We start from the raw sequence: 27,180 nt of genomic DNA, 5'->3' as shown, positions 1-27,180 counted from the left end.
GGCGGCGGGCGGGGCTGGGCAGCTCCGCGGGCAGGCAGCTCCCCCGGCAGGCAGCACCTCGGGCGGGCAGCTCCGCGGGCGGGCAGCACCGCCGGCAGGCAGCTCCGCGGGCGGGCAGCTCCGCGGGCAGGCAGCTCAGCGGGCGCCTGTGCGCGCACAGCGCGGGAGGCCCCCGGCGGCGCCGCCCGCCGTGCGCGGGCCGGGGCCGGTGCCGGGGCCGGTGCCGGGGCCGGTGCCGGGATCGGGATCGGGATGCGGCTGCAGTGCGAGGTGGAGGTGCTCAGCCGGCTCCTGCCCACCTGCGGGCTGCGGGGCCGCGGCCGCTCAGCGCGGGCGCTGGTGTCGCTCGGGCGGCCGCCCGGCGCTGCCGGGGCCGGCATTTACCTGATGGTGTGCACGGCGCGGGACCGCGGCGGGGCTCGCTACAAGGTGGGGACGGAGGCGGCGGCGGCGGGCGGGACCTGGCGGGGGTGCCCCGGGCGGCCGCTGAGCCCGCTGTGCCCGCAGGTGCAGCAGAACGTGGAGCGGCTCTTCACGCGTTTCGTGGAGGAGGGAAAGGCCACGGTGAGGCTGCGGGAGCCCGCGGTGGATCTGTGCCTCAGCAAGGTGGGAACGGCACCGGGAACGGCACCGGGAACGGGCTCTGACCCGCAGGGACAAGGGGGGAAGGGAAGTTCGGATTCCAGAATGTTTGGGTTGTTAGGGACATTAATTCCCATCCCGTTCCACCCCTGCCATGGCAGGGACACCTCCCACTGTCCCAATGTCCAACCTGGCCTGGGACATTCCAGGGATCCAGGGGCAGCCACAGCAAATCTGGGAATTCCAGCCCAGCCAGGGATTCCCAATTCCCAATATCCCATCCAGCCCTGCGCTCTGGCCTTGGGAAGCCATTCCTTCTTTTCTGGGCTGTGTTCTTCTTCCTCTTCCGCCTCAGAAGTTCATTTTCATGCTTTGCTTCACAGCTTCTTTAGAAGAAACTTTTTTCAACTCCCTGATGCAATGTTGGCCTTTGGCCTTAAATTCCATTAAATAATTGTTCCTTACAGTCCTTCTCATGGAAAAAAAATGGAGAATCTTCTTGTTTTCTTGGATAAAAACTTCAGCATGGCTTTCAGAGCAGGGCACAGTCACCATGTCACCTTATTTCAAACACCACTGTATTTATTCACAGTTCCCAGAGAATTTGTAACGTGATTTTAACAGCAATAAACTCACAAAAAATCACGTATTATCACTAAATTCTCATGTCATTTCTTCTGTGCCTGTTGCAGGAATCTTTTGTGGCCCCATAGAAGAGAAAAGTGGGACAGGTTTTCTAAAAGCTCTGAGTTCTTACCTAAAACTTTAGAGTCCGGATGTGTAAATGAAAGCAAATAATGTTGATTGCTGGTTTAGAAAACCCTTTTTCCTTTCAGTTATCTGAATCTGAGGAAAGCAGCTTTAATTTTATGAATCTGTTAAAGAGTTAAATAGGAAGGGAGGACACAAAACCCAGTTACTTTTTTCCTGTTAGAAGCCAATGTGCTCTGCATTTTGGAAGAATTAAGGCTTTTGTATTAGATTCAGAATAACTTTTGCTTCTGTTACTCTGCATGTTTCTGCTGGAGAATGAAAAATCAAAAAGTTTATCTCAAAATATTACAGGTTCCTCTTAAGCTCTCCAAATCCAGAACCCAAATTTAAGATGCTTCATCACTTTGCCTTAGTTTGCTGCCAGATTTTTATTACTTCATTACAGAAAACCTTTTTTTAACTCTCAAAGATGAAAAAAAAAAAAACAAAAAACCAACTTTGTGGGAAAGGGATTTCCAAATACTGGAAATGGGAATATTGGTTATGTGAAATCCCCCTGCTTGTGCTCTGCCAGGCACTGGATTTGTGCACTCAGCCAGGTCAGGAATGGAGATGGGAAATAATCAGTGCAGAGCATTCACCCCTGGAGCAGAAATAATAAATTCTGAATGTTTCCTGGGGTTTTATTTCCCTTCAGCAGCTCTGAGACTTGGGAGGTACCAACTTTAAACTTTTCCCAACATCATCTCTGGGGCTGAGACTTGGGGGCAAGAAATTGCATCCTGAGCTCTTCCAAATAATTATTGGCTTTTTTTTTTTTTTAATCTTAGATGTGGGAGTATTTTCCTCAGAGTTTCTCAACAAGAGGTTTGGAGATCTGGCTCTTAGGGAGGTCCTGTGGAAGGAATTGTGCTTTGTGCTTGAGAGCAAAGAAATCCTGCCTGTGACTTCACTCTGGTGTGCAATACTGATTGTAAGGACTTGGTCCTTACAGATCTGGAGGACTTTTTGGACTTAATTCCCGTTTCAGTTCCCTTGGAAATGCCACAAATCTGCCTGGAATTAAAGGAAATTCTGTAGCTAAATGTGTGTGTTAGACTGGCTGAGATAATGAGGGTTGGTGGTCACAGAATGCCAGGATGGTTTGGGATAGAAGGGACCTTAAATCCCATCCCATCCACCCCTTCCACTGTCCCAGGCTGCTCCAAGCCCTGTCCCACCTAGCCTGGGACATTTCCAGGGATCCAGGGACAGCCACAGCTTCTCTGGATGACCTTGGATACCAAGGTGCTGCTTGTGCATCTTCCCCACCTCTGGAAGGCGTCACAGCAGGAGTTGTGCTTGGAATGCTTCGGGAAAATGAGAATTTTAGTTTACAGATGCAGCCAATGAAGTTTGACCTTGAATGTCTTTGTTTCTCTCACACTTCCATCCAGGATTGTCTCCAATATCTTTGTTTTCTTTTGCTGGGTGCTTATAGCACATTATGTGCTCTAGTCCTGAACTCTTTCAAATTTGGTCGAAACAAATAAATTTAGGAGCAGAATTATCCTTGAGGTACAAAATGTGTCACTGGGCTTGGGCAAGTGACAGCTGGGGACACAAGGGCATCCCCTGGGCTCTCAGAACTCCAGGACAGTTCTTTTCTTTCCTTCTGTGATTACAATGTGGTTTTTATTTTAGAATTCACTTTTTAGCTCAGTTCCTGTCAGCCACGCATCAGCTCGAGCAGAGACTTGCTGGAAAATCCAGAAAATAAATATTTGGTCACAAATGTTCATAGAAGTGAATTAAATCAGTGCAGCACATGCATCAGAGCTTTCTGGATCTGTATTTAAAACAGATCACTTGATACTCTGATACTGAGAGTCAGTGGGAGCCTTTAGTGCCAGAGGGCAGCAGTAGGTGGGATTTGGGGAGGAATCCTTCCCTGTCAGGGTGGGGAGGGGCTGGAATGGAATTCCCAGAGCAGCTGAGGCTGCCCCTGGATCCCTGGAATGTCCAAGGCCGGGATGGACATTGGGCTTGGAGCAGCCTGGGACAGTGGGAGGTGTCCCTGCCCATGGCAGGGCGTTGAAGAGGATGGGATTTAGGATCCCTTCCAACCCGAACCATCCTGGGATTTACTGCCAAAACGTTGTATCCCACCTCAAGCATTATTTGGCCTTTGCAAAGGATTTGCCTCTGGTCTGCTGCTGGCACAGCCAGGGCTGTGTGTGGCCACCAGCACTGCCTCAGCTTCCACCTTCCTTGTGCTGAATTCAACCCCAGCTTCCATCCTTTTCTTTCCTAGAAACTTCCAGGAATTATTGCTTCAGGTTTTAGACCTCTGATTTCCCCATGTGTGTTTTTTCTTTGTTCTGGTGAATTTTAGGGAGCTTCCAGTGCATCAGGATTTTTTCTGTACTTTATTTCCAGCTGTGGATTCGATGCTTTGTGCATTCCCTGGGTGCCGCAGCACAGATTAATCACAACAGGGCTGTTCCCTCCGCTGAGTGACACGCACAAAACAGCTCAGAAAGTGTTAATAACCAGGGTAATGAACGTTTAACTCCAGCCTTGTGTTCCCCTGCAGGCAAATGTGATCAATTTAAAGACTTTCCTTTCAGCCGTGAGACTGGCTCACCAAGGCAACGACACCGGAGCTCTCCCTCTCTCACCTCTGGTCCCAGCCAAGAACTCCGACGTGGAGAAACCCAAAACCAAAATGATCATCACTTCCAGGAGGGATTACCCCCTCACCAAGAGCTTCCCTTTCTCCCTGGAGCACCTGCAGACCTCGTACTGCAAGCTGGCCAGGGTGGACAGCAGGGTGCTGTGCCTGAGGAAGCTGCGCAAGCTGGACCTGAGCCACAACCACATCAAGCAGCTGCCGGCCACGCTGGGGGACCTGGTGTGTCTGCAGGAGCTCGACCTGCACGACAACCACCTGGAGGCCTTCAGCGGTGCCCTGTGCAGCTCGGGCCTGCAGAAATCCCTGCAGCTGCTGGACCTGAGCCAGAATCAGATCCAGGCGCTGCCCCTCGAGTTCTGCCAGCTGCGGGGCCTGGTGCAGCTGCGGCTGGATGACAACGCCCTGCTGCGCCTGCCCTGCAGGATCGGGCAGCTGAGCCGCCTGCGCTTCCTGTCAGCGGCACGCAACAAGCTGCCCTTCCTGCCCTGCGACTTCAGGAAACTCTCTCTGGAGAACTTGGATCTCTTTGGGAATCCTTTTGAGCAGCCCAACCCTCTGGTTCCCAACATCCAACTGAAAATCCCCTTGACGCTGTTGGAGTGTGCTGCCAGGGCCACCGTCAACCACAGGTAAGGGCACAGCTGTCCTCTCTCACCTTCCCTCTCCTGCTGCTTTCCCTTCCCCTCAGTGCCTGTTTTCTCACCTGTTAACTTCAGAAGATTAAAACTCCTCTTGTCAAGTCATCGGGAATAAGGCAGGGAATTGGTGCCTTTGGGAGCATTTAAGGAAAGACAGAGGTTGAAGTGTTTTCATCCACCACAATATTTTTGGCCAACTTTGGGAAAAGAGAATCAATTCTACAACTCTGAGCCACTTCTGCAGGTTTCTCCCTGCTTAAGCTCCTAATTTCCCTTGGTGTTGGAGTTGAGGGTGTTCTGGTTTATTCAGAGAATCGCAGCTCTGAGGTAATTTTAAAAAATACGATTTCACCGAGTAAATACCATCCTCCCAGGCTGCTGTTTGTCATCAGCTGCCTCCTCTTCCCCCACACCACTTCCATCACTCCAGCCCTGATCCTTCGTGTACCAGGAGCCTCCAGGTACCAGCAGCTTCTGCTGCCACCCTGACAAAGACAGAAATTTGGCACAGAAAAGGGGGAGAGAGGGGCTGGAAACGTCCCTAATCTGCATCCCGTGCCCATTCCTGCCTTGAGGGTGGGGAGTGCCCCATAAACCCAGGGTAATTGTGCAGAAATTCACACCAAAAACATCCACGGGCACACCCTGAAGAGAGCTGAGCCACCACATGTTCTGGGCCAAATCACCCACTTCTGACCTTGCTGATTTTATAATTAAACACCACATGTCTCCTTTCCCAACTTTATCTAAATTGCAGTGGGTTTGATGTGAATATGAAGGCTTTATTTTTTCTAGAGGATTTAATCCCTCAGCACTGGTCAGATTTCAGTTACTGTAAAAACCTTGAGAAAGGGACAAAAACAGAAGGAGAAGACACAGAAATAATGTTTGGAAATCAGTCTTCGTTCTGGGAAAGTACCGGAGTTCTTGATTATGCTTTTCCCAGAAAAAAAGGGTGTTCTGAAATTAAAGTGGTGAAAAAACAAAACCCCAGTGGAGTTTTTTAGCTGTGTGAGTGATGGTGTGTGGAGAGACTTGGGAATGTGTAGGTGGAGGCAGGATGTGAGTCAGTGGGATCTGTGCTGAGTTTGGAGTGCTGAGACCCACACTTCACCGACACAATTCCTCAGGGGAATTATTTGTTTTGTACCCCAAACTCGACTCTGCTCCACTGTAAATTCCAAAAGGAGCAATTCCCTTTCCCAACTCTGGATGTCATTGCTGACACGATGGATGGAGAGAGCTGTGGAGCAGGAGAACTTTGAATTTCATGCCTGCAGGGCAGTGCTGCTGCAAAAGGCTTAATTTATCTCCTGCTTTCTCCGAGTTTGTTTTAATGCTGCTACTCCTGGGTGTAAGAGAGGGAGGAGTAAATCGTGGGTGCTGTGCCAGGCCAGGGTGAAGCACAGGGAATGTGAGGGAAGAACAGAATGTGCCCAGTTGTCTCATTATTCTTAATCTTCTTTTAATTCTCTAATTCTCATTACTCTTAATCTTTCTAACTCCCTAATTGGCTGTGGCCCAGGCTGCCAGGATTGCTGTGAGCTCCCTGTGGTGTCTCCCAGAATTCATGTCCTTAGGGACTGCCTTGGGAAGTGGCATTTCATTGCTGAATCCCAGTCCCAAATCTCTGGTTTTCCATGTCTGAGAGGCTGACCTGGAACAGAGGCTGGACAGAGTTAAAGGAATAAATTGGGATTTATTCAAAGGAATAAATTGGGATTTATTGAAAGCCCTTCCAAGGATTCACCTTGGGCAGTGCCAGAGCCTGGCTGTGCCAACATCCAAGATGGATCCTGGCTCAGGAGTTCTCACACTTGGATCACTTTGGGTCCATTCCCACCTTGGCCTTCATTGTCCAATCCCAGCTCCAGGCTCTGCACTCCCATCCTCCCACATTCTCTCCTCCACTCGCTGCTCTTTGCACTTTTTGGGGCTGGAGCTGCAGCGTGTCCTTGGTTGTGGGGCTGGCAAAGGATTGTTCTGTGTGCCTGAGCTGGGAGGAGAGCTGGGAACACTTTGTGTGCAGTTCAGAGTGACATCCTAATGCAGGGCAGAGTGTGGAAAATATGAAAGATAAAACTCCAGGCATCAGTGTCTTGGGAATGGCATCTCCCAGCTGGTGCCTGTGTCCTGTCACTGCCTTGAGTGACACAGGGAGCTGTGGTGAACTCACTCCTCTCATCCCACAGAATCCCTTATGGCTGTCACCTCCTCCCTTCCCACCTGTGCAAGGATCTGGAAGTGGCCAAGACGTGTCGGTGTGGGAGCGCCTGCCTGAGCAGCTTCATCCAGATCACGGTGACCATGAACCTGCACCACGTGGCCCACACCGTGGTGCTCGTGGACAACATGGGGGGCACGGAGGCTCCCGTGCTCTGCTACTTCTGCTCCCTGGACTGCTACTCCCAGTTCCTGGACAGGCACCTCCAGAGCAATGGGTGACACCAGAGCCAGCTCTGCCTGCTGCGATTCTGGGCATGGAGGAGCCTGGGGGGGTCTCCTGCTCGTGCCCACCCGCGGTGTCACCGGCGCTCCCTGCGGGGACAAATCCCTCTGGGAGAGAGGGGACACGGCCTGGCCTGGCCTGGCTCCTCTGCAATCTCCTCTGGTTGGAGCACAGAGCAATGTTTAGCTGGAGAGAACCTTCCTTAGAATGTATTTCTTTTTTGCTGTTCCCGGGGCTTTGCTTGGGAGTTTTCTGTGTTTTGTGGGGTCAGTGGTTCCTTCTTGGAAGGACAAAAGTGAGTTTATCCCAAAGTTACCCACGAGAGGCTCTGAGCTCTGCCCACGGGCAAGGACTGCACTCCACTCTTCCAATGGAGGAGAAACCACATCCAGACCAATTACAGAATTCCAGGTGCTTTTTTTTTAAAGGTTCTGTTATAACATTCCCATTTGGAGCAGGGACCAGCATTGCTGGGTTTTTACCAGAGCAAATGGGTTTTTTTTTGGGGGGGGGGTTTCTCTCTTTGTGATACCAGAAATGTCTTTTTTCTAAATATGTGCCTGAAACTTCGTTTCTTAATCCTCCTGTTTTAATGATTCTTGAATTTGTTTCACTGTGTTCACTTATTAAATTTTGAAACCTTTCTGTGGGTGTGTGGATTGTGTTTTGTCTGAGGAGTTTTCCATCCAGTGTATTCCAGGAATTAAGTGCTGGTATTTTTCTGGGGAAGACACCAAAATGTTGAGCATATCCACAAATTCTTTGATTTCCTGTCTTGTCTGCTGCTCCATGACTGGGAGATGGGAACAGCAAGGAGCAAAGGTCCTTTGGAATCCCATTTCCTGGGACATGTGATGGCTTGGGGGCAGCACTGAGTGCCAGCTGGGGGAGGTTTCATTTGGATATTGGGAAAATTTCTTCATGGAAAGAGATGGAGTCCCCATCTCTGCAGGGATTTAAATCCCTGTGGATGTGGCACTTGGGGACATGGGGCAGGGGTGGCTTTGGCAGTGCTGGGAATGGTTGGACTCAATTTTAGAAGTTTTTCCCAATTTTAATGATAACATGATCCTGTGAATTAAACCCTTCCCATGTCAGCAGAGCTGACCCCGAGCTGATCCTAAAGGGAGATTCCCACTGCAGGGATTCCTCATGGAAAAACAGGGTTTGGGTGGAGCACATGATTAGAGAAGGGAATTGGGGCAGGCACAAAATCCTGGGCTCCTGTGGGACTCCAGGAATTTCAGATGCAGTGCAGTGACCCAGACCCTGCCAGGGCAGCCACTGTGCCTCCCTGTGGGAATGTCATTCCCAAAGGGACTTGGCTTCTCTCAATCCACTTGATGCCTTGAGAGGCTGACCTGGAACAGAGGCTGGACAGAGTTAAAGGAATAAATTGGGATTTATTCAAAGGAATACATTGGGATTTATTCAAAGCCCTTCCAAGGATTCACCTTGGGCAGTGCCAGAGCCTGGCTGTGCCAACATCCAAGATGGATCCTGGCTCAGGAGTTCTCACACTTGGATCACTTTGGGTCCATTCCCACCTTGGCTTCATTGTCCAATCCCAGCTCCAGGCTCTGCACTCCCATCCTCCCACATTCTCTCCTCCACTCGCTGCTCTTTGCACTTTTTGGGGCTGGAGCTGCAGCGTGTCCTTGGTTGTGGGGCTGGCAAAGGATTGTTCTGTGTGCCTGAGCTGGGAGGAGAGCTGGGAACACTTTGTGTGGAGTTCAGAGTGACATCCTAGAGCAGGGCAGAGTGTGGAAAATATGAAAAATAAAACTGCAGGCATCACACGGGAATGGCAGGGAGAGGCTGCTGGAGCCCTGTTTGCTTCCCAGCCATCACAGAACCCCAGCATTGTTTGAGTTGGAAAAGATCCCAAATCCCATCCAGTGCCATGGCAGGGACACCTCCCACTGTCCCAGCTGCTCCAGCCTGGCCTTGGGCACTTCCAGGGATCCAGGAACAGCCACAGCAAATCTGGGAATTCCAGCCCAGCCCCTCCCACCCTCCCTGCCAGGAATTCCCAGGATTTCCCACCCATCCCTGCCCTCTGTCCATGTGAAGCCATTCCCTGTGTCCTGGCTCTCCTCAGCCAAGCATTCAGGGATGTTTTTATCCAGGTGCGGCAGGAAAATCAGCAGAGGAATTCTTGCCGTTATTTGTAAATATAAATTTATTTCATCACATCCTTTTAATTTTACAATATTGCATGGATTATTCTTCTCGTTCCAGAATGCCTCATGTTCCTGAAATTCTAGGTTTAGGAGGTGTTATCCCTGTAATCATAGAATTATTTGATTTTTTTATTATCCTTTAAGTTTTAGAATTATGTTCTTACCTTATTCTTGCAGTTCTGGAGCTTTTCCTTTTTATTTTCTTACCTTGCTCTCACAATTCCCAAATTATTTTCTTACATTCTTGCCATTCCAGTGATTTTAAATGTATCATTCTTGCACTTCTAGATTTTTTTTTCTTCTTGTATTCTTGCCTTTCTAGAACTGTTTTATTCATATATTCTTGCAAATCTAGAATAAATTATTCTTGCAATCTTAGAACTTCTTATTGTTACCATTTTAGATTTCATCTTACTCTTTCAAGTCTAGACATACTTTCTTTTGTTCTTACCATTCTGGAACAGTTTTCTCTTATTCCCCACTATTCTAGAACGATTTTATTTTGTCATTCTTGCAATCACGGAATAGTTTGGGGTTTTTGTTTGTTTTTGATTTTTTTTTTTTTTCTGCCAACCCAGGATGGTTTTCTTACCTCGTCCTTAAAATTCTGGAATTATTTTATCTTTATATATGTTATACTTACCAATCTGGGATGGTTTTCTTATCTTGTTCTCGCAAATCTGGAATTATTTTATATTAATGTTGAAAACTTTGGAGTCATTTTATGCTTGCGATTCTGGAATTAATTAATCTGAATTTTTTTAATTCTTACGATTCAAGAATGGGTTTATAATCCTAATCTTTCAAATCTATTATTATTTTATTCTGTCAATCTCAGAATTTTTTCTTTCAATCTTAGAATTATTTTACCTTACTCTTTGAGTCCTACAATGATTTTATCTTAATCCTGCATTTCTAGGATGATTTCTCACCTTATTCTTGTCATTGCAGAATGACTTTTAAAGTGCTATTTTTTACACCTAGTATTCACTTATATTTTCTGTTACTCCGGATGGTTTCCGTGTGTTTTCCCTGCATTTCCAGCGTTCTTTTCCCATTTTTTTTCCCCAATCCCAAAGGATTCCTCTGCCCCTTCCCGCCCTCCCCTCACGCCTTGGCCCCGCCCCCTCTCGGCTCCGCCCAATCAGAGCGCGGTGCGGCGGCCGCGGCTGCGCGGCCCCCGGCGCGGCGGAAGCGCCGCGGAGTTGATTGACGGCTCCGCTGACCAATGGCGAGGCCGCGCCTGCAGCAACGGCGACCAATGGGGAGCGGCGACGTGTGCGCGCGGGGCGGCGGCGGCGCGCGCGCGCTGGGAGCGGGAGCGGCGGCGGCGGCGGCGGCGGCGGGAGCGGCGGAGCGGGGCCGCCGCCGCCGGGACGATGCGGCTGCGCGTCTACAAGCGCAAGGTGCTGCTGCTGGCGCTGGCGCTGGCGCTCTGCGCCCTGGCGCTCTGGGGCACCGGCGGCGGCGGGCGGCGGCGGCAGCAGCAGCTGCAGCAGCAGCAGCAGCAGCGGGGCGGTCCCGGTAGCACCGGGGAGCCGCCGCGGGTCAGCGAGCCGCCACCGCCGGTACCGCGCCGCCCCTCCGCTAACGCGTCGGCCGCCGTGGCGGCGGCGGAGGTGCTGTCCGAGAACCAGACGCTGAGTTACCGCTCGCTCGTGTACCGCCTGAACTTCGACCAGCCGGTGCGGAACGCCGGGCGCTTCCCGGCGCGGCCCGACGTGGTGCTCGTGGTGCAGGTGCACGATCGCGCCGAGCACCTGCGGCTGCTGCTCGAGTCGCTGCGGCGGGCGGCGGGCGTGGAGAACGTGCTGCTGGTGCTGAGCCACGACCTGTGGGCCGAGGAGCTGAACCGGCTGGCGGCCCGCGTGGACTTCTGCCCGGTGCTGCAGGTGTTCTTCCCGTTCAGCATCCAGCTGTACCCGCGCGAGTTCCCGGGCCACGACCCCCGCGACTGCCCCCGCGACGTGGGCAAGGCGGCGGCGCTGCGCCTGGGCTGCATCAACGCCGAGTTCCCGGACTCGTTCGGGCACTACCGCGAGGCGCGCTTCGCGCAGACCAAGCACCACTGGTGGTGGAAGCTGCACTTCGTGTGGGAGCGCGTGCGGGCGCTGCGGGAGCACGCGGGGCCCGTGCTCTTCCTGGAGGAGGATCATTACCTGGCGCCAGACTTCTACCACGTCCTCAAGCACCTCTGGGCGCTGCGCCAGCGGGAGTGCCCCGAGTGCCAGCTCGTGTCGCTGGGCACCTACAGCCCCGTGCGGGGCGGCTTCGCCGGCCGCGCCGACAAGGTGGAGATGAAGACGTGGAAGTCCACGGAGCACAACATGGGCATGGCCTTCGGCAGAGACACCTACCAGAAGCTCATCGAGTGCACGGACGCCTTCTGCACCTACGATGACTACAACTGGGACTGGACTCTGCAGCACTTGACTGTCTCTTGTCTTCCAAAGTTCTGGAAAGTGCTGGTTCCCGAAATCCCCAGGATTTTTCACACGGGGGACTGTGGCATGCACCACAAGAAATCCTGCAGACCGTCCACCCAGAGTGCCAAAATCGATTCTCTCTTGAACAGCAACCAACAGTACCTGTTTCCCGAGGCGATGAGTGTCAGTAAAAGGTACTCCATGGCTCCCCTGTCCCCTCACGTCAAGAACGGAGGCTGGGGAGACATCAGGGACCACGAACTCTGTAAGAGCTACCGCAGACTCCAGTGAGGATCCTCCTCGCCTTTTCTCCTTGACTTGTTCCATTGTGTCTTTTCCAGGCACACACGTGTATAAACAGCATTTATGAATTGGTTTCTGCTTTAATATGAATAAACATTCTTGTTAAAGGTGTCCCAAAATAGTAATCTCTCATGTTTTGGCAACCACTTTTTGGAAACGGGTGACGTGCTGCAGCCCCTACGCAAAAAGTGACCTGCTGCTGTGTTTGCTGGGAGGAGGAGGAGGAGGAGGAGGACACTTTTAAGTGCATCTTTTTTGGTGCTTCAAAGCTCTGGTGGTGCCTGGGGTCCCACCTCACACCCAATCCCCGAGTCCCGGTTCGGTTGCGCTGTGTCGATGAATATATGAAGGATGAAAAAAAACAAAATAAATTTCATTGTTTTTACTACGATGTAGATAAATATATGATTTTTTTAGTTCTGCCGAAATAAAAATTCCGTTGTTTTGTAAGCCTAGAGAAGTTCTTGATTGTCAGCAGAAAAGATGATGTAATCTCATGTTCCTAAAAAGTCAGGGTGGAAAGGAGGGGGGAGTTTCTCTTCTTTAATCCCGAGGGCTGGACACGTGCCATCACCCCTTTTAGCAGTGTGCATTCAACTTCATTAAATTTTTAATGATACTCATTAATTGAGGCAGAAAAGAGTAGCAAATTGGTGGCACAACACCTCTTTTGTTTGGATTTAAAAATAAAGAAGTTGTTTCAAATTAGCTGTGTAAAAACTGCTGCTGTGTGGTGGGAAGGGGCTGAGCTGGGGCCACGGAGCCATCTGTGAATGCTAGAGCAGCTTTAATGCCACTCCTCTTTGAACTCAGCTGTGGCAGAAGCACCTCAGCAGCTTTTGTAGAACACAGAAACATGTCAGGGAAAGAAAATGCTGGTGTTTTTATTCTTTTTCCAGGGGTTATTTAACCACAATTTTGCAGGATAATTGCTCTGTGTTCCGTTCCACTGGGTTGAGGCTGGTGCTGAAGCTGTGCTGGTGCCTCACCCTCGGAGAACTCTCCCAAAAAGCTGAGCCCAGCAAAGCTCCAGCAGGATGTGCCACCAGGGAGGGGAAGGTAGGGCAGGTGTTTTGGGCAGCTGTGACTCCTGCTGGACTCTGAAACCACACACCCAAACTGGTGTTTCACAGAGAAATGTGACAGCACTGCCAGAGCAGCCCTGAAACGAGGCAAATTTAACTCTGCTCTAAAAGCACCTCTCAAACGAAAACAGAAGTTGGTTCAGCTGCAGTGAGAAAGGGAACAGGAAGTTTATTATTAGATGTGTTCGCTTGGTTATTGTGGTTTAGGGAGGTGAGAATCGCTGAAACTCGAGGGAAACTGAGAAAAATAAATCGAATCTGGATAAAGAGAATCCATTTCACCAACTGTAAATACTTCAGAGCAGACATGCACCCAGAGGATGTTCTTGTGCAATGGAATTTGTTCAGCTGGGGGATAGCTGGGTGCTGCAGATCTGAAGCACAGCATTAGGATGGAATACTAGGATGGAATAAATGTTGATTATTTCTAGGAGACTAATTAGAACTTCTCTGGGTAATTAGAAATTTCATTTGATTGCTAAGAATCACTGCGAGTCTAATCCTGCAGTTATCACAAAATGAAAGGTTTGGAAAATGATGACTACTGCTCAATTCCTGAGGGAGCCATTAGACTGAGGATATATACAAATAATCCCCGAAACGTGGGAAGTGAATAAAAAATTTATGTAAACAATAAAGATACATTTTTTTTTTCCAGGAGCTCAGAGTCACCTCCAACCTCAACTTTTCCTTCTAAGTAAAATTATTGCCACAGATGCGATTAGGAAAGTGTTAAACTGTTAACAACGGAAAGTTTTGGTGCTGCACCGGTTTCAGGGGGAACCAGCACATCATCCACCAGCACATGGAAGCCAGAGCGAGCATCAAACAACAGAAGGAAATGGTAAAACAATGAAACTAATCCAGCTCGTAGAGCAGAGAGCTGTGCAACAGGACGGGGCAGCGCGTTCGGTGATCGCGGAGGATCCGCACGCTGCCGTCCTCGGGGTTCACCTCCCGCAGCACCGGGGAGCCTGCCCTGCTGCCCAGCCCCGGGGCTGCCTCCTCATCCTCACCCCCTGCCGCTTCTCCTTCTCCTCCAGAGCCTGGCGCCGCGTCTCCTGCTGCTGCAGCACTTTCTAAATCGGGCTCCTTTCTCCCAGATCCGCCAGGAATCGCTGAACTGGTGGCAGGAGGTTCATGCTGCAAACAATGGTGTGAACCACAGCCTGCTTTTCCGATTCTTCCAGCTGTGGGAGCAGGGCTGGATCCCGCAGCACCTCCCTCAGCTGCAGGACACTTTGTTTCTGCCTTTGTTTCGGGGTAGTTGCTGTCGGACTTTCCAGCAAGGGCTCCTCCTGAGCTGCCAAGTGTTCCTTCTCCATCACGTTCCTGTGGCTGTCAAGGAAATAAATGAATTATTTTATAGCTGGAACAAACTGTGCACACAAAGACAGGAGAGATTTGGAGATTGTTTCTCCAACAGCTCAGCTCCACTGGGATAGTGGAAAGTGGCTCTGCCCACGGCAGGGGGTTGGAAGCAGATGATCCTTGAGGTTCCAGCTCAGGTTGTGATTCCACAATTGTCCTTCTAGAAGCCAAGTGAGCGGGTGCTGAGGATTTCCTGCTCCTGTCTGGCACGTGGGAATGAGTGGCAGGGAAATCGTTCTGCTCCCCCAGGGTTTCCTCTGCTCTAGGGAACAGCAGTGGGCAGAGCAGCAGCAGCCGCCACTCACCACACCCAGCCCTGATCCCCAAATCTCCAAATCCCAGCAGCCACAGGATCAGCCAGGGAATCCCAACTCTTGTTGCAAGGTTGGAACCTTGCAATTAAGGAAATTACTGGTCTGAGGAGCTAATCTGGGAATTGCCTCAGGAAAGGAGGAACTGGGAGAGGTGCTGTCCAAACAGCACTTCCCCAATTTCACCATCACTGGGAGTTTGGGCAAAAATCTGCTGGTAATTCATAGGTCCCTGTCAGTGGAAGGTCAGGATCAGGGGGGGATCTATCCAAGAGCAGCTGGATTCATGGATTCAGAGACAGAGTCTCCTTCTCACACCCCCAAACCACTGCTCACCCTGAGAAACACCAGTCAGTCCTTTCCAAACTGGACAATTCTCCCACATGAACACAACCATGGAATACCCTGAGCTGGAAGGGACCCTCAGGAACCACCAGCTCCAACTCCTGACCCCACACAGGAGCAGGAGTGATGATTTAAAGTATCTCAGCTGCCCTTAGGTCCCAAAACAGCCTCATCTGCTCTCCAACACTTAGAATTTCATGGGGTTTTTTTATGTCCAGCCCACAGCAGCTGGGGAAGTGAAGCTGGATCCACTATCTTTGGGAAACTCCTCTGGCCTCCAGCCCAGTTCCAGAGGTCATGTGCTTCATCTGAACTTGCCTCCCAATAAACCAGCTACACATTAACCCCAGTTCATGGCCACAGCAGTGACCTGCTTGTTCCTGCTTTTTCTGTTTCCTTTAAGAAAAGTTTCATCTGAATTTTGAATGCAGTGCCTTCCCAGAAATCTCAGTGAACGTGGGGGGGTTTACCTCACATTTTCCTCCTTACAAAAAGAACATTTTGATTTCTTCATCTGTCCATCTATTTTGCCAAGGGAGGACAGTTTAATCCCGTGGCAGATCCCAGAAACAGCCTCTGTCTTGTTCTAGACAGAGGAAGAAGAGCCTGAATGAGGCTGAAACTACAAGGATTGAATTTGAGACCAGTGTTTAAGATTAATAGCCTCATGTTTAATTATCTACACAACAGGAACCCACCAAGTATTCCAATACATGGACTGAATAAAGATGAGGCAGGATTCTTCCCAGATAAAACCCTCTAGGATTTCTCTACCTGTACAAGGCTGAGTGAGTGAATTATTCCTGCAAGGAAAAAGCACTTTTTAAAAATGAATGGATCCCAGTTCTGCATCTTCCAAATGAAACAGAGAAGGTTTCAGTCCTTTGGTCACATTAAATGGGACAAACACAAGCTTCACTTCTGAAAAGTGACATTTACACTTGCAAATAACCCCAGTGCTGGGTTTTCCCTGCTTCCTCAGGACAAAACAGGAACAAAGCTGTTTCGGTGGGATTTGATAGGATCTTGCTGAAGAACATAAATCAGCCTGTGCTGTTCCTGGATCCTTACCTCCACCCTGATTTGAATTCTGTCCTCAGTAACATCCAGCACTTCAATTAATGGCTGGCTTTCCAGTGCTGATTGGGAGCAAGGGGAAGGGCAGGAAGCAGTGCCTAGAAATCCATCAACGTTCTCCTCACTGACAAACAATCTTTCCTACAGAAAAAGAGAGAAAACAGCAGGTTATGTTCTTTTTGTGCTAAACTTCAGGGAATTTGGGGCTAAAAACTCACTGCAAAGAAAGCCAGGACAGCAATTCCCAAGTTTCACAGCACAGTCATATCTTGACAGAGAAATTCTAAGCCAGACATTCAAAGAATGAGGTGAAATTAATTAAGTACAAATCTGCATCGTATCAAATATAAAAGAAATATTATTTCTCTCTCTTTGGATGAGTGACTAATACAGAGATTTAGACTCTCTCTGAGCAATTATTTGTACCAACTTCATTCTACCATTCTCACCTGCCTTGACACCAGGAAGGTGTTAGACTGTTGTGGGTTTGTCTCCTGTCTGTGTTGAGGAAAACACAAACACCTCCTGGGAGAGGCACTGCAGGAGCTTCACTCCAAGATCAGATCTGGAACACTCAGGGCTGGATCCATTTCACACCCAACCACTGAGGCTGCTCTGATCTCCGTGCAGACAAGCCAGGTGGGAAAATAAAAAAAAAAAAAAAAAAAAAAAGAAAGAAAGAAAGGAGAGGTATCCACAGGCAGAGACACAGCCTGGGGTGTGTTTGCAGGCTGCTCATAAAACAACCTGAAACATGTTGCTACGGGTTTAGAGATTTAAATCAGTTGCAGGTAATTAAAGGTCTTAAAATATATCCTGGAGGGGTTGTTTCATAGGAACTGCAGAGCTTTCCCTGTCCTTGTGTTATTCCTACATCATCTGTGTAGGCTGAGGGTAAGGACAGACACAATAAAAATGGTCTGACCTAGAGGAGTAGTTTAGGTTCTGGGAATTACCTCCCTTATTTAATTGGAAATAACAGGGACAAGTTACAAACCTTCCACATTAAGTCACACTTTTAAATTTCTCGGTCCAGTTCAACCCTCTTGTCAATCCAATGAAAGTTAAATTCAATTATCACTGACATCTTGCAGACCGAGAAGCAAAAAGGCAATTCTGCACATTTTTGGCCCCCTGTGGATGGAGCCTTATGCACAGCCAGATGTCACATTGTCTCTGAGGTACAAAATTTAACTGTCATCTTGAAAAAAAAACAAAAAAAAAAAAACAACAAACCAGGATTGGAAAAATAAACCAGAGTCCTATTTTTTCCACTAGTTAAATCCGAAATCACAATATGGAAAGTCATAACATTCGTACTGTTGGTTTTCCAAGGCAGAGGATTGGATTCATTTTCTATCCAGACAGATTACAATCCAGGCAAAGAGCCAGCACTGGATGCTGGGATGGTTTGGGGAGAGATTAAAGTGCAGCAGAGCTGCCCTGACTGAAAACCCTCTCAGAACGTCCCTACTTCTTGCATTTCTGCATGCAAAGCCTAAAATTCGAATTCCCTCGTGCTGCATCCATTCCTGCCTGCCAGAGAGGGAAATGCCAGAGCTTCAGGCTGTGGAAATACTCTGCAGAGTTCAGGGGAAGGTGTCAGAGTACAGAACAAGGCAGGGGCTGCAGACACAAAATCTGTGCAGCACCAGAACTCCCACAAGCTCCTGAACTCCTTCAGAAAGAATTCCCAGCTCTGCCCTGGATTTCTTGGCCCACAGAGCACAGAAAGACCCTGGAGGGGATTTGGGATTTTGGTGCCCTGCCTGCACTTCCAAGGAGAGCAAAGCACAACCCTCCTCACCCAGCTGAAAAAGAAAAATCAGGGAATCAGCGTGGTTTGGGCTGGGAGGGACCTTCCAGCTCATCCCATTCCAGCCCCCTGCTATGGGATATATTTCAGGACTTTTAATTACCTCCCACTAGACCAGGTTGCTCCAAGTGCCATCCTACTTTTCCTCCATAAAATGAGGAAAATAATCTCTTTTTCCTCTGAATCTGCATTTGGCACCCATGGCTGTGTGAAGGACACTCGTTCCTCCTCAGGGCAATCAGGATTTTGCAATTTGGCAACAAACACACTGAATCTTTCTGCAGAATTTCTTCCTGATTAAAAGCAAAAGAATTCGTTTTCTCTACAGAAAGTATTGTTTAAAAACTGAATGGGAGGTCTATTATTAGGAAAAAGCTCTTCTTCCAGAGGGTGCTGGGCACTGCCCAGGCTCCCAGGGAATGGTGACATTCCCGAGGCTGCCAGAGCTCCAGGAGTGTTTGGACACCAGGGATGCCCAGGGTGGGATTGTTGGGGGGTCTGTGCAGGGACAGGGGCTGCTCTGGATGATCCCTGTGGGTCCCTCCCAGCTCAGAATATTCTATAATTCTATGATTAATCAGTACTTTAAAGGAGGATAAAAAGTAAACTCGTGATGTTGCTCCCTTAATTCTGACTCATTACTGCAAACCAATTTTGCCAAGTTTCATCCCAGCCCAACAACGAATTCCCACAAGTATTTACCATTTGATCCCATCCCTACCCATAAATCATGGACCTGGGATGGGATTGTTGTCATTGAGGTGATTATCATTATCCTGTTCCACCAGCCACTGGAACTCAGACTTTGCATTCACGGGGAGCACACACCGAGGCATTTCTATTACTGCAGATGTTATCAGAGCACAGACCTCTGAAAAAAATGATCCAGGAATTTATTCTAAAGCCTGCTCTGCCTTCCAAGCCAGAGCAAACAGAGGACAACCATCTGCAGCTGATTTCGATGACCCTGTAAAATAATTCTTCAGTTTAAGCCGTTTATTTTCTGGTATTTATGATGCTCTCTTAGCAACTTCGAATTTAATTTGTTTTTCCCTGCACACACTGTCATCTGCTGTTTGGTACACATTCATTTTTCCCTGTGACTAAACTGAGACCAAATTAACATAAACGTTAGCAGGGATGACTTTGGTTTCTGGAACACTTCATCATTCAAACCCGTCCTTGTGTCTCACAGCACTGAGAGTGCAGAGCTGGGCCCCTCAGGCTGCCCTCAGCACTCACACGGGTTTGTTCTGCCTTCATTTATCCAAATTGAAGACAGTTTCCATCCAGAGTTACCTCCCACACAGGCTGCAAGTTTGAAAAGCAGGACAGATTTCAGGCTTAAATTATTTTTGTGGCTTCTGTAATGAGAGGATCAGGGAATCTCAGAATGGTTTGGGTTGGGAGGGGATTGAAATCCCTTCCACTATGCCAGGATGCTCCAAACCCCATCCAAACTGGCCTTGGACAATTCCAGGGATGGAGCAGCCACAACCTCTCTCATCAAAACCCAATTCATGCCAATATGGGAAAGGACCTGGATTTCCTGACCCCTGCATTTGTGAGGTCCGAGCACAAACCAGCTCCAAGACTTGAGAATTTGAAGCTCAAAATTTTGGTACCTGCAGTGAAAATGAAAACTTTTCCAAGGTGCTCATGACTGCAAAGATGAAACAGCTCAAAAAAAAAAAAATTAAAAGCTTTGATGAGCTTCATCAGTAGGTTAATAATATTTCCTGACATAACTGTTTCGTGTAGTCACGTAATTCCCAAAATGCAGCTACCAATTAAAGACTATTCAGAAATTAGTTTGTTTTATAGCAGAAGCAAACTAATTATGGTCCTTAATGTAGCTTGGGAAAGAGATTACTTTGAAAAATGTGAAATAATAAGTTTGTTGTGTTCTCCTTCTTTGTCCTTCTCTGACCTCCCAAAAAACTTGCCAAGAGCTTTGAAATGCTGAGCACAGAATTAACTGAACCAAAAATAAACTGTTGTAAGGATTACATTCAACAGCCCCAGTTTCCAGCAGCAGCTCTTAGAAGTAACCCCTGACTATTACAAAAACTCTTTATAGTAGCTTGGAAACTGAAAATTATCACCCTGACTTTCAAAGAAACTGTGTAACAACTCCAAATAGCTGGGAAATGAGGGCAGACCAGCTCTCCAGGATGGATTTCTCCATGAAAGGTGGCAAAGGTTTGAAACATCCACGTCTTACACTTCCCAACACGGCTCTCAGGGTTTCATGCTTGATTGAACTCTCCAACCAAGGAAAACATTTATCCACAAGAGCCCTAATTCTGAGCTCAGGGAGCACAAGGACAGCTCAGCACAGCCCATGGGGACATTGCCAGCCCATGGGGACATTTCCAGCCATGGGAGCACTTCCAGCCCTTGGCCTTTTCCACGTGGTCCCAGTGCCAGGACAAACATAACTCTGTCACCTCCAGCTCCACACAAGTGATGTAGGGAAATTCAGATGAGATATTGGGAAGGAATTCCTGGCTCTGAGGGTGGGGAGGCCCTGGCACAGGGTGCCCAGAGAAGCTGTGGCTGCCCCTGGATCCCTGGAAGTGTCCAAGGCCGGGCTGGATCAGCCCCCATCACCTTATCCCAGCCTCTCCTAGGGGGCACTTAATCATCCCAGAATCCCAGAATGGTTTGGGTTGGAAGAGACCTTAAATCCCATCCAGTGCCACCCCTCCCATGGCAGGGACACTTTCCACTGGCACAGGTTGTTCAAGCCCCAGTGTCCAGCCTGGCCTTGGACATTCCAGGGATCCAGGGGTAGTCACCCTGTGCCAGCCCCTCCCCACTCTCACAGTCAAGATTCCTTCCCAATATCCCATCTAACCCAGATGAAGCCATTCCCTGTGTCCTGTCCCTCCATCCCTTGTCCCCAGTCCCTCTCCAGCTCTCCTGGAGCTCCTTCAGGCCCTGCCAGGGGCTCTGAGCTCTCCCTGGATCCTTCTCCTCTCCAGGTGAACATTCCCAGCTCTCCCAGCCTGGCTCCAGCCCTTGGAGCAGCTCCGTGGCCTCTCTGGACTTGCTCCAACAGCTCCACATCTTTTTTTTTTTTTTTTTTACCAGCTGCTTTCTGAAGGAAAAAGCACCAGCAGCTTCCAAAGGATCTCCTTCACAAGGCACTGGTGACTGTGGCAAGCAGAAAAATCACATCCATGTAGAACATCCTGCATGGAGGCCTCAAGACTCCCAGAAAAGTAAAACAAAACTTCCCTATCTCTGAGCAATTCCCATTTGGAGCCCTCACACACAGTGTAACCCAAACCCAGCTCCAGCCATGAACTCCTCAGGAATGTTCAGTATAATCTTTTTCAGCCTGTAAATGTTTAAAAAAAAAAGCAATGCATAGGAAAGCAGAGGAAATACTTCCTCTGCTCCCTGCTGTTCTCTGGAGCCCCGTGGGGGTTTATGTGAGTTAAATCCTGATATTCTCCATAAGATCTGACGGGGTCTTTGAGGAAAGGGATGGGCTGGCTGCAATTCCCTGCTCAGCAAGGGGTACCAGGGGGAACTGAGCAGAGGGCTGAGCACACATCCTCTGAACAAACCCATTCCAGGCCTCTGAGAAGGGCAGGAAGGGAGGGGATCAGCCTAAAAGGGAATTCCTGCATGAACCAGTCTTCTTCTAATCCCATGAAAACGAGCAGACACAACCCCAAAACTGCTGGCACAATTAATTACCTGCCAAATGTTTTTCACGTGCTCTGAGAACTGAGCCCTCAAGTCTCAGCAGCTCAATACACCCCTAGAAAATTGATTTTTATTTCTGTTAGGAATCGAGCATTTAACCCCAGGAGGCCAAATATTCCAAGACATTCCAAGTGCTTTCCAAAGGCACAATTTCTGTAATTGCCCAGCTCCAGCAGTACCATAAACCAGGACACACTGGGACATGTTCTCAGAAACCCTGCCTGGCAGGCTTAGAAATTTTATTAATGGTTACTTAACTCCCAACCGTTCTTCCTTCATCATTTACTCCCCAGGCTGTGTTGTCTGGAAATGAAGGAGAACTCTCTGATGCAGGAGTTTCCCAGGCCTAAATTCCCAGGATTTAAGCAAAAGGTGTAGAAGGTTATAGAGGGTGAAGTGCAATGAAGAGTAATGGAGAGAGCACAGCCCGTGGCTGGTATTTCGAGGCAAAGAGCAGAGATTTTGGCTGTGAGGAAATCAGGCAGTTTCCTCAGGTTTCATGAGATTATTCCCTGGAAAAACAGGGCCTGGAGAAGGATCAGCACTGTGGTGACAGCACCAGAGCAGTGACAAAAGGTGGCTTTTAAAGCCCTGAAATATGTGACCCTAAGCCCACAATGTCCAAAGTTATGGAATCTTGATTCTTATAGGATTTCTGGTCACCATAACAAATCATAGAATCGACAAAAGACCTCCAAGATCAGCAAGTCCAAACGCAGTGTGGACATTGTGGTTTGGCCAAGGAGTGAAACTCCTCACAGTTCAAGTCCAGGGAGGAGCAGGGCACTGTAAAGATTTGCTGAAAAGAGGCTTTTGCTGGGGTGGGAATTCCAACTGCTCAGCATCTATGGAAACTGAGCTCTAAATAGATCATCTTCCAGCACAGGGATTCAACCACAGCTGACTACAAAAGGAAAAGCTCTCGAAGCTCTGTTTCAAGCATGGTGTTCTAAGGATGAGCTCAACTCATTCTTCTACCAGAATGTGATCAGCACAACTTTCCAAGAAGGAATTGGCAGTGAATGGGGATGATTTGGGCAGACATCCTCCCTCACAGGGCACGGAGCAGCCACCGTGCCATGAGGCACCAAGCAGGGGCAGACTCTGAGCTGAGACAGTGAGGAATTGGCTCCATGGAACAGCACAGCAACCTCAGCCTCCAGCATGGAGGAACTTCCCAGAGCAGAGCAGAGCAGGAATTCCATGGCTGTTAAAAATTTTGGCCAGGGCTTGGAGCAACCTGGGATAGGAGAAGGTGTCCCTGCCCATGGCAGGGGTGGAATTGGTTGAGTTTTAAGATCTTTTCCAACCCAACCCATTCCATGATTCATTTTTGTCAGGCACCATCCTCTGGCAACGCTGCTGTGAGAGAGGAGATGACCACCAAGCAGATTGGGAGGTGCAGGATAAAATTCCTGCTCTCCTCAGCCCCAAAAGCTCCCTGAAGGCATTACCAGGGCACTGCTCTGCACTCTGCAATGACTGATGTGACTCGTTACAGTGCAAGAACCACAGCTCTGATTTATAGAATGAGACTCAAGGCAGAAAAACCCCCAAGGTGGCATCAGATAAATTGAAGAAATCAACATAAGTAGAAGAAAAGCGACCAGGAACAAATGGTTAATGGCCAGGAGGCAGCATGTAATAGTGGCTCTAATTAAATATTCATTTTTCTCCCTTCACTCTGAGCGAGTGCAGCTCTCAGGCACTTTGGGGAAATAGCAGATTTTAAAAAAAAGCAAACAGGACAAATGACTTCAGTTTATTTATCCTGCTTCAGTTTTCAGGCCCAGTGTCCAAAAGGACTGGAGGCCAGGAGAATCTCTTGGAGTCTGCTGAGAATGAATGGCCGGGAAGCTGATGACTAATGCCCAACCTCTTTCTCCTACTCCACCCAAAATATTTTGCAATATATTATAAAATCACCACATTGAGGGGGCTTTTATAACTCACAAAGCCAAAAATCTCATTACTGGGTGGCCTTTTAACAACTTTCAATCACAAAACGTTCCTCCAATATACCAAACTTCCAACCATTAGTGCAGCCACCACCATGTTCACCACTAAACCACGTTCCCAAGTGCACATCCACAGGTTTTTTCTTGAGCATTTCCAAGGATGGGGACTCCACCAGTGTCCCGGGCAGCCTCTGTACCTGCACAGAAAACAGGCAGGAGTTTACACAGTGGCTTTTTTTGACGTGGCAGCAGCAGGCAGTGCCAGATCACAGCAGTGAACAGCAGCACTGAGTGTTCTGTGGCCCCACTTGCACAGACTTGCAGGCTCCTGCTCTGGTAAAAGCAAAGGAAATGCTCTGCAAACAGCTCAGCGTGGGTGGTTCTCCATAAATTCATCATCCTTGATACTTCTCCGAAATGATCAGCTCCTCCTGCTCAGGAATTGCTGTTGTAAAAGGTGTGTGGCTGCTAATGGGAAATTTAACGTGGTTTCAGCTGCATAAACACTAATTGGATAAATATCTTTCAAAATCATCCACGAGCCATTCCTAGTTGTAGGCATGGAGCAATTAAGCTGCTCCAAGCCAAGTCTATCCCAGTGGATACACTTGAAGCCTGCCAGCTTCCTGGACTTGCACTCCCAGGGCACGTGATCCAAACTGCAGAGGATTTTATTGCTCTCAACTCCAGCCAAACTCCAAATCCCATGGCTGGAAGGTTACACAAGAACTGAGCAGCTTTAATCCCTGCTCATGAGAAACTGTCTGAGAGTCTGAGCTCACAGGGGAACGTGGTTCTCTATAAAACTTGTGTGAGTGGGTCTGGATAGTGTCACAAGGTGGGCATCCCTTTGGGGACACTGGATGCAGCCACCCCATTTTCTCCCACCACAGGAGCATCACTGCCCAACAACCCATAAAATTAGAAAATACTAAACTAGAATCATATTCAGGCAGAGCAGGTGAAGATTTATCCCAGCAAACTGGGACAGTTCGCAGCTGCTGCTTGCTGATCTGCTCTGGTTGAACTAATGGGTGTTCCTGTGGCTGTAAATGGGAATTCTGTCCCAAAACACAGGCACAGGGACACTCTCCCCTACACTTCATGACTGTGTATGCACACATGTGTAAGTCTGGTGTATCATAAAGAGCTTTCTTTGTGTGAACAGGCTGCAGGAGCAATTTACAGGGCTTTAAAAGTGAACAACACTAAGGACATAAAGGACATAGGCAACGTTTCCATTCATCACCAGAACTTCCCTCAGAAAAAAATCTGTGTGAGAGGCAGCAGTCATTCCAATTCCAAGGATGAAGGTGTCAGCTCCATGGTGTGACCCTGCTGCTGCTGCTGCTCGCACAAATCAGGTCACGGCACTGACATCCGGGAGCAGCTCTCGGAGGAAGCAGCAACTTCCAACTCCCTCTCACACCTCCCCGAGACACCGCTCAGCAAACAGCAGCAGCCACACCCAGCAGCGGTGCCACCTCGGGCAGGTGACACCCCGAACGTGCCGCTGTTACCTGCAGAGCCGAGGGCTCGGGGCCGAAGCTGAACTTGTCCCAGAGCCCGGTGCTGCCGGGGGCCTTGGCGAGCCGCACCACGGCGTTGTGGGCAGAGACGCTGATGCTGCTCTCGGGGGACAGCAGCGTGGCCGCCGCAGGGAGCCGCAGGAACAGCGCGAAGGCGGCGGTGTCGGTGCAGAAGCGGAGGCTGTAGTGCTGGGTGCCCACATCCCCATGGAAGCTCTGGGGATGGATGCCGGGCACCGGCAGGAGCAGAGTGAGGGACGTCTCGTCCTGCCGGGCACGGAAGGGAGGCAACGTGGCCATGTGGCTGGGGTGGCCCTCGGAGGCCAGCGGAGAGGTGTCGCCGGTGGGCATGGCTGGCTCGGGGATGGCGATGGGGGAAGCGGCAGCGGAGCAGGGCAGTGGCGGGGCCGGGGGCTCGGGGGGTTCTGCGGGTGGATCAGCGGCGGGTTCGGTGAGGGGTTCGGAGGGGGGGTCAGTGGTTGGACCAGCGGGGGGTTCAGAGGTTGGACCAGTGGCAGCTTCAGCGGGGGGTTCAGCAGGGGAGTCAGCAAAGGGTTCAGAGGTTGGGTCAACGGGGGGTTCACACGAGGGTTCAGTGAGGGGATCAGCGGGTGGATCACAGAGTGGTTCTACGGGCGGATCAGCGAGAGGCTCGGCAGATGGACCAGCGGGAAGATCACACCGTGGGTCACCGGGGGGTTCGGCCAGTGGATCACACGTGCTCCGGGCCGCGCCGCCAGGGCCGAGTTCCGGGGGAGGAGCCGCTCCGCCGCCCGCCTCTGCCGGCCCAGCCTCCGCCGGCCCCTCGGCAGCGGGCTCGGCCCCCTCCAGCCGCTCCCCGCCCGGGGCCGCCGGTTCCCGCGGCAGCACCACGGGCAGCGTGACCTGCAGCTGCCGCTGGGCCCGGTTGAAGGCCGCCCGCCCGCCGCTCTCGTCCACGTCGTAGGGAAGGCGGAGCCGCAGGCGGTAGGCGGGACGCTGCGAGTCCAGCCGCAGCTCCCGCCCGCGGATCTCCAGCTCCGCCTGCTCGGCGGAGCGCAGCAGCGGCAGCTCCACCGTCACCACCAGCTCCCGCGGCACCGGGCTGGGCGCCGAGTCGCGGCAGTGCCGGTAGTCCTGCAGGTCCACGTAGGAGCGGTGGCGGATGCTCCAGCGCGGCGTGGTGGGGCCGGAGGGCGGCGGGGGCGCGGCGGGCGAGGAGGCTCCGGCGGCCGGCGGCTTCGGGGAGGCGGCGGCGGCGGGCGGGAAGGGGAAGGGCGGCAGCGGGGACTCGCCGTCGTCGGGCGGCTTTGGAGCGCCGCCGGGCAGCGGGGAGCGGATGACGGGCGCCTGCGGGACGCCCTTGTAGGAGACTCCTCGCAGGACGGTGGCGTTGTTGCGGTCCAGCCGCACCCCGCAGTTGTTCTCCACGGCCTCCAGCGCCGTGTCGCAGAGCAGGCGGCGGAAGCGGGCGCTGCGGGCGGCCAGGCGCAGCGCGGCGGGGTGGAACACCACGTCGTACAGGAGGCGGCGGCGGCCGGCGGGGCGCAGCTCCTCGCGGCCCGGGGCCAGGCTGTAGGGCAGCTCCCAGCGCTGCCCGCCGCGCTCGGCGCGGGCCCGCGGCTCCCCCATCAGCGCGTTGCTGCAGACATTGATGTAGCAGCGGCGGGAGCCCTCCTGGCTCGTCCGCAGCACGAAGCCCGGTGTCGGGTGCACGAAGCGCACCTCCACGCCGCGCTCCCGCTCCAGCGCCGCCACCTCCTCCTCGTACAGCCGGCGCTGCTCGGGGTCGGTCAGCTCGGCCGCGTACTCTGCGAAGAGCTCGCGGAACCGCTCGTCGCGGAAGGCGCGCTGGAGCCGCTCCGCCTCCTCGGCGCTGAGGTCCAGGTCGTGCAGCCGCCCCGAGCCCGCCATGGCCCCGGCCCGGAGCGCTGCTGTGGGGACGCCAAACAAGATGGCGGCCGTTGCTGTGGTGACGGTAAACAAGATGGCGGCGCTGGCGCGGCGGTTACTATGGAGA

General features: G+C 50.8%; 3 protein-coding genes across 3 annotated transcripts; 2 read left to right on the top strand and 1 right to left on the bottom strand.

Annotated features, from left to right (window-relative positions):
- Positions 1–216: 216 nt before the first annotated feature.
- Positions 217–7,702, top strand: LRR1 (leucine rich repeat protein 1). Its single transcript, XM_088166448.1, has 4 exons — positions 217–429; positions 508–606; positions 3,872–4,599; positions 6,801–7,702. The coding sequence occupies exons 1-4, from the start codon at positions 253–255 to the stop codon at positions 7,051–7,053; spliced, it is 1,257 nt and encodes a 418-aa protein (XP_088022574.1). The 5' UTR covers positions 217–252; the 3' UTR covers positions 7,054–7,702.
- A 2,875-nt stretch (positions 7,703–10,577) lies between these two features.
- MGAT2 (alpha-1,6-mannosyl-glycoprotein 2-beta-N-acetylglucosaminyltransferase) lies at positions 10,578–12,674 on the top strand. Its single transcript, XM_014885866.2, has one exon. It carries the CDS (start codon positions 10,620–10,622, stop codon positions 11,955–11,957), a length of 1,338 nt encoding a protein of 445 aa, XP_014741352.2. The 5' UTR covers positions 10,578–10,619; the 3' UTR covers positions 11,958–12,674.
- A 24-nt stretch (positions 12,675–12,698) lies between these two features.
- On the bottom strand, positions 12,699–27,074 carry DNAAF2 (dynein axonemal assembly factor 2). Its single transcript, XM_088166441.1, has 3 exons — positions 25,173–27,074; positions 16,153–16,299; positions 12,699–14,392 (listed from the first exon to the last, which is right to left on the bottom strand). Exons 1-3 carry the CDS (start codon positions 27,072–27,074, stop codon positions 13,913–13,915), a joined length of 2,529 nt encoding a protein of 842 aa, XP_088022567.1. The 3' UTR covers positions 12,699–13,912.
- Positions 27,075–27,180: the final 106 nt, after the last annotated feature.

The sequence above is a fragment of the Sturnus vulgaris genome, chromosome 6 (genome assembly GCF_052056855.1).
Source record: "Sturnus vulgaris isolate bStuVul1 chromosome 6, bStuVul1.hap1, whole genome shotgun sequence".
NCBI classification, from domain to species: domain Eukaryota; kingdom Metazoa; phylum Chordata; class Aves; order Passeriformes; family Sturnidae; genus Sturnus; species Sturnus vulgaris.
Note: the sequence above shows the minus strand (reverse complement) of the source record. Positions and strands in the feature narration are given on the sequence as shown.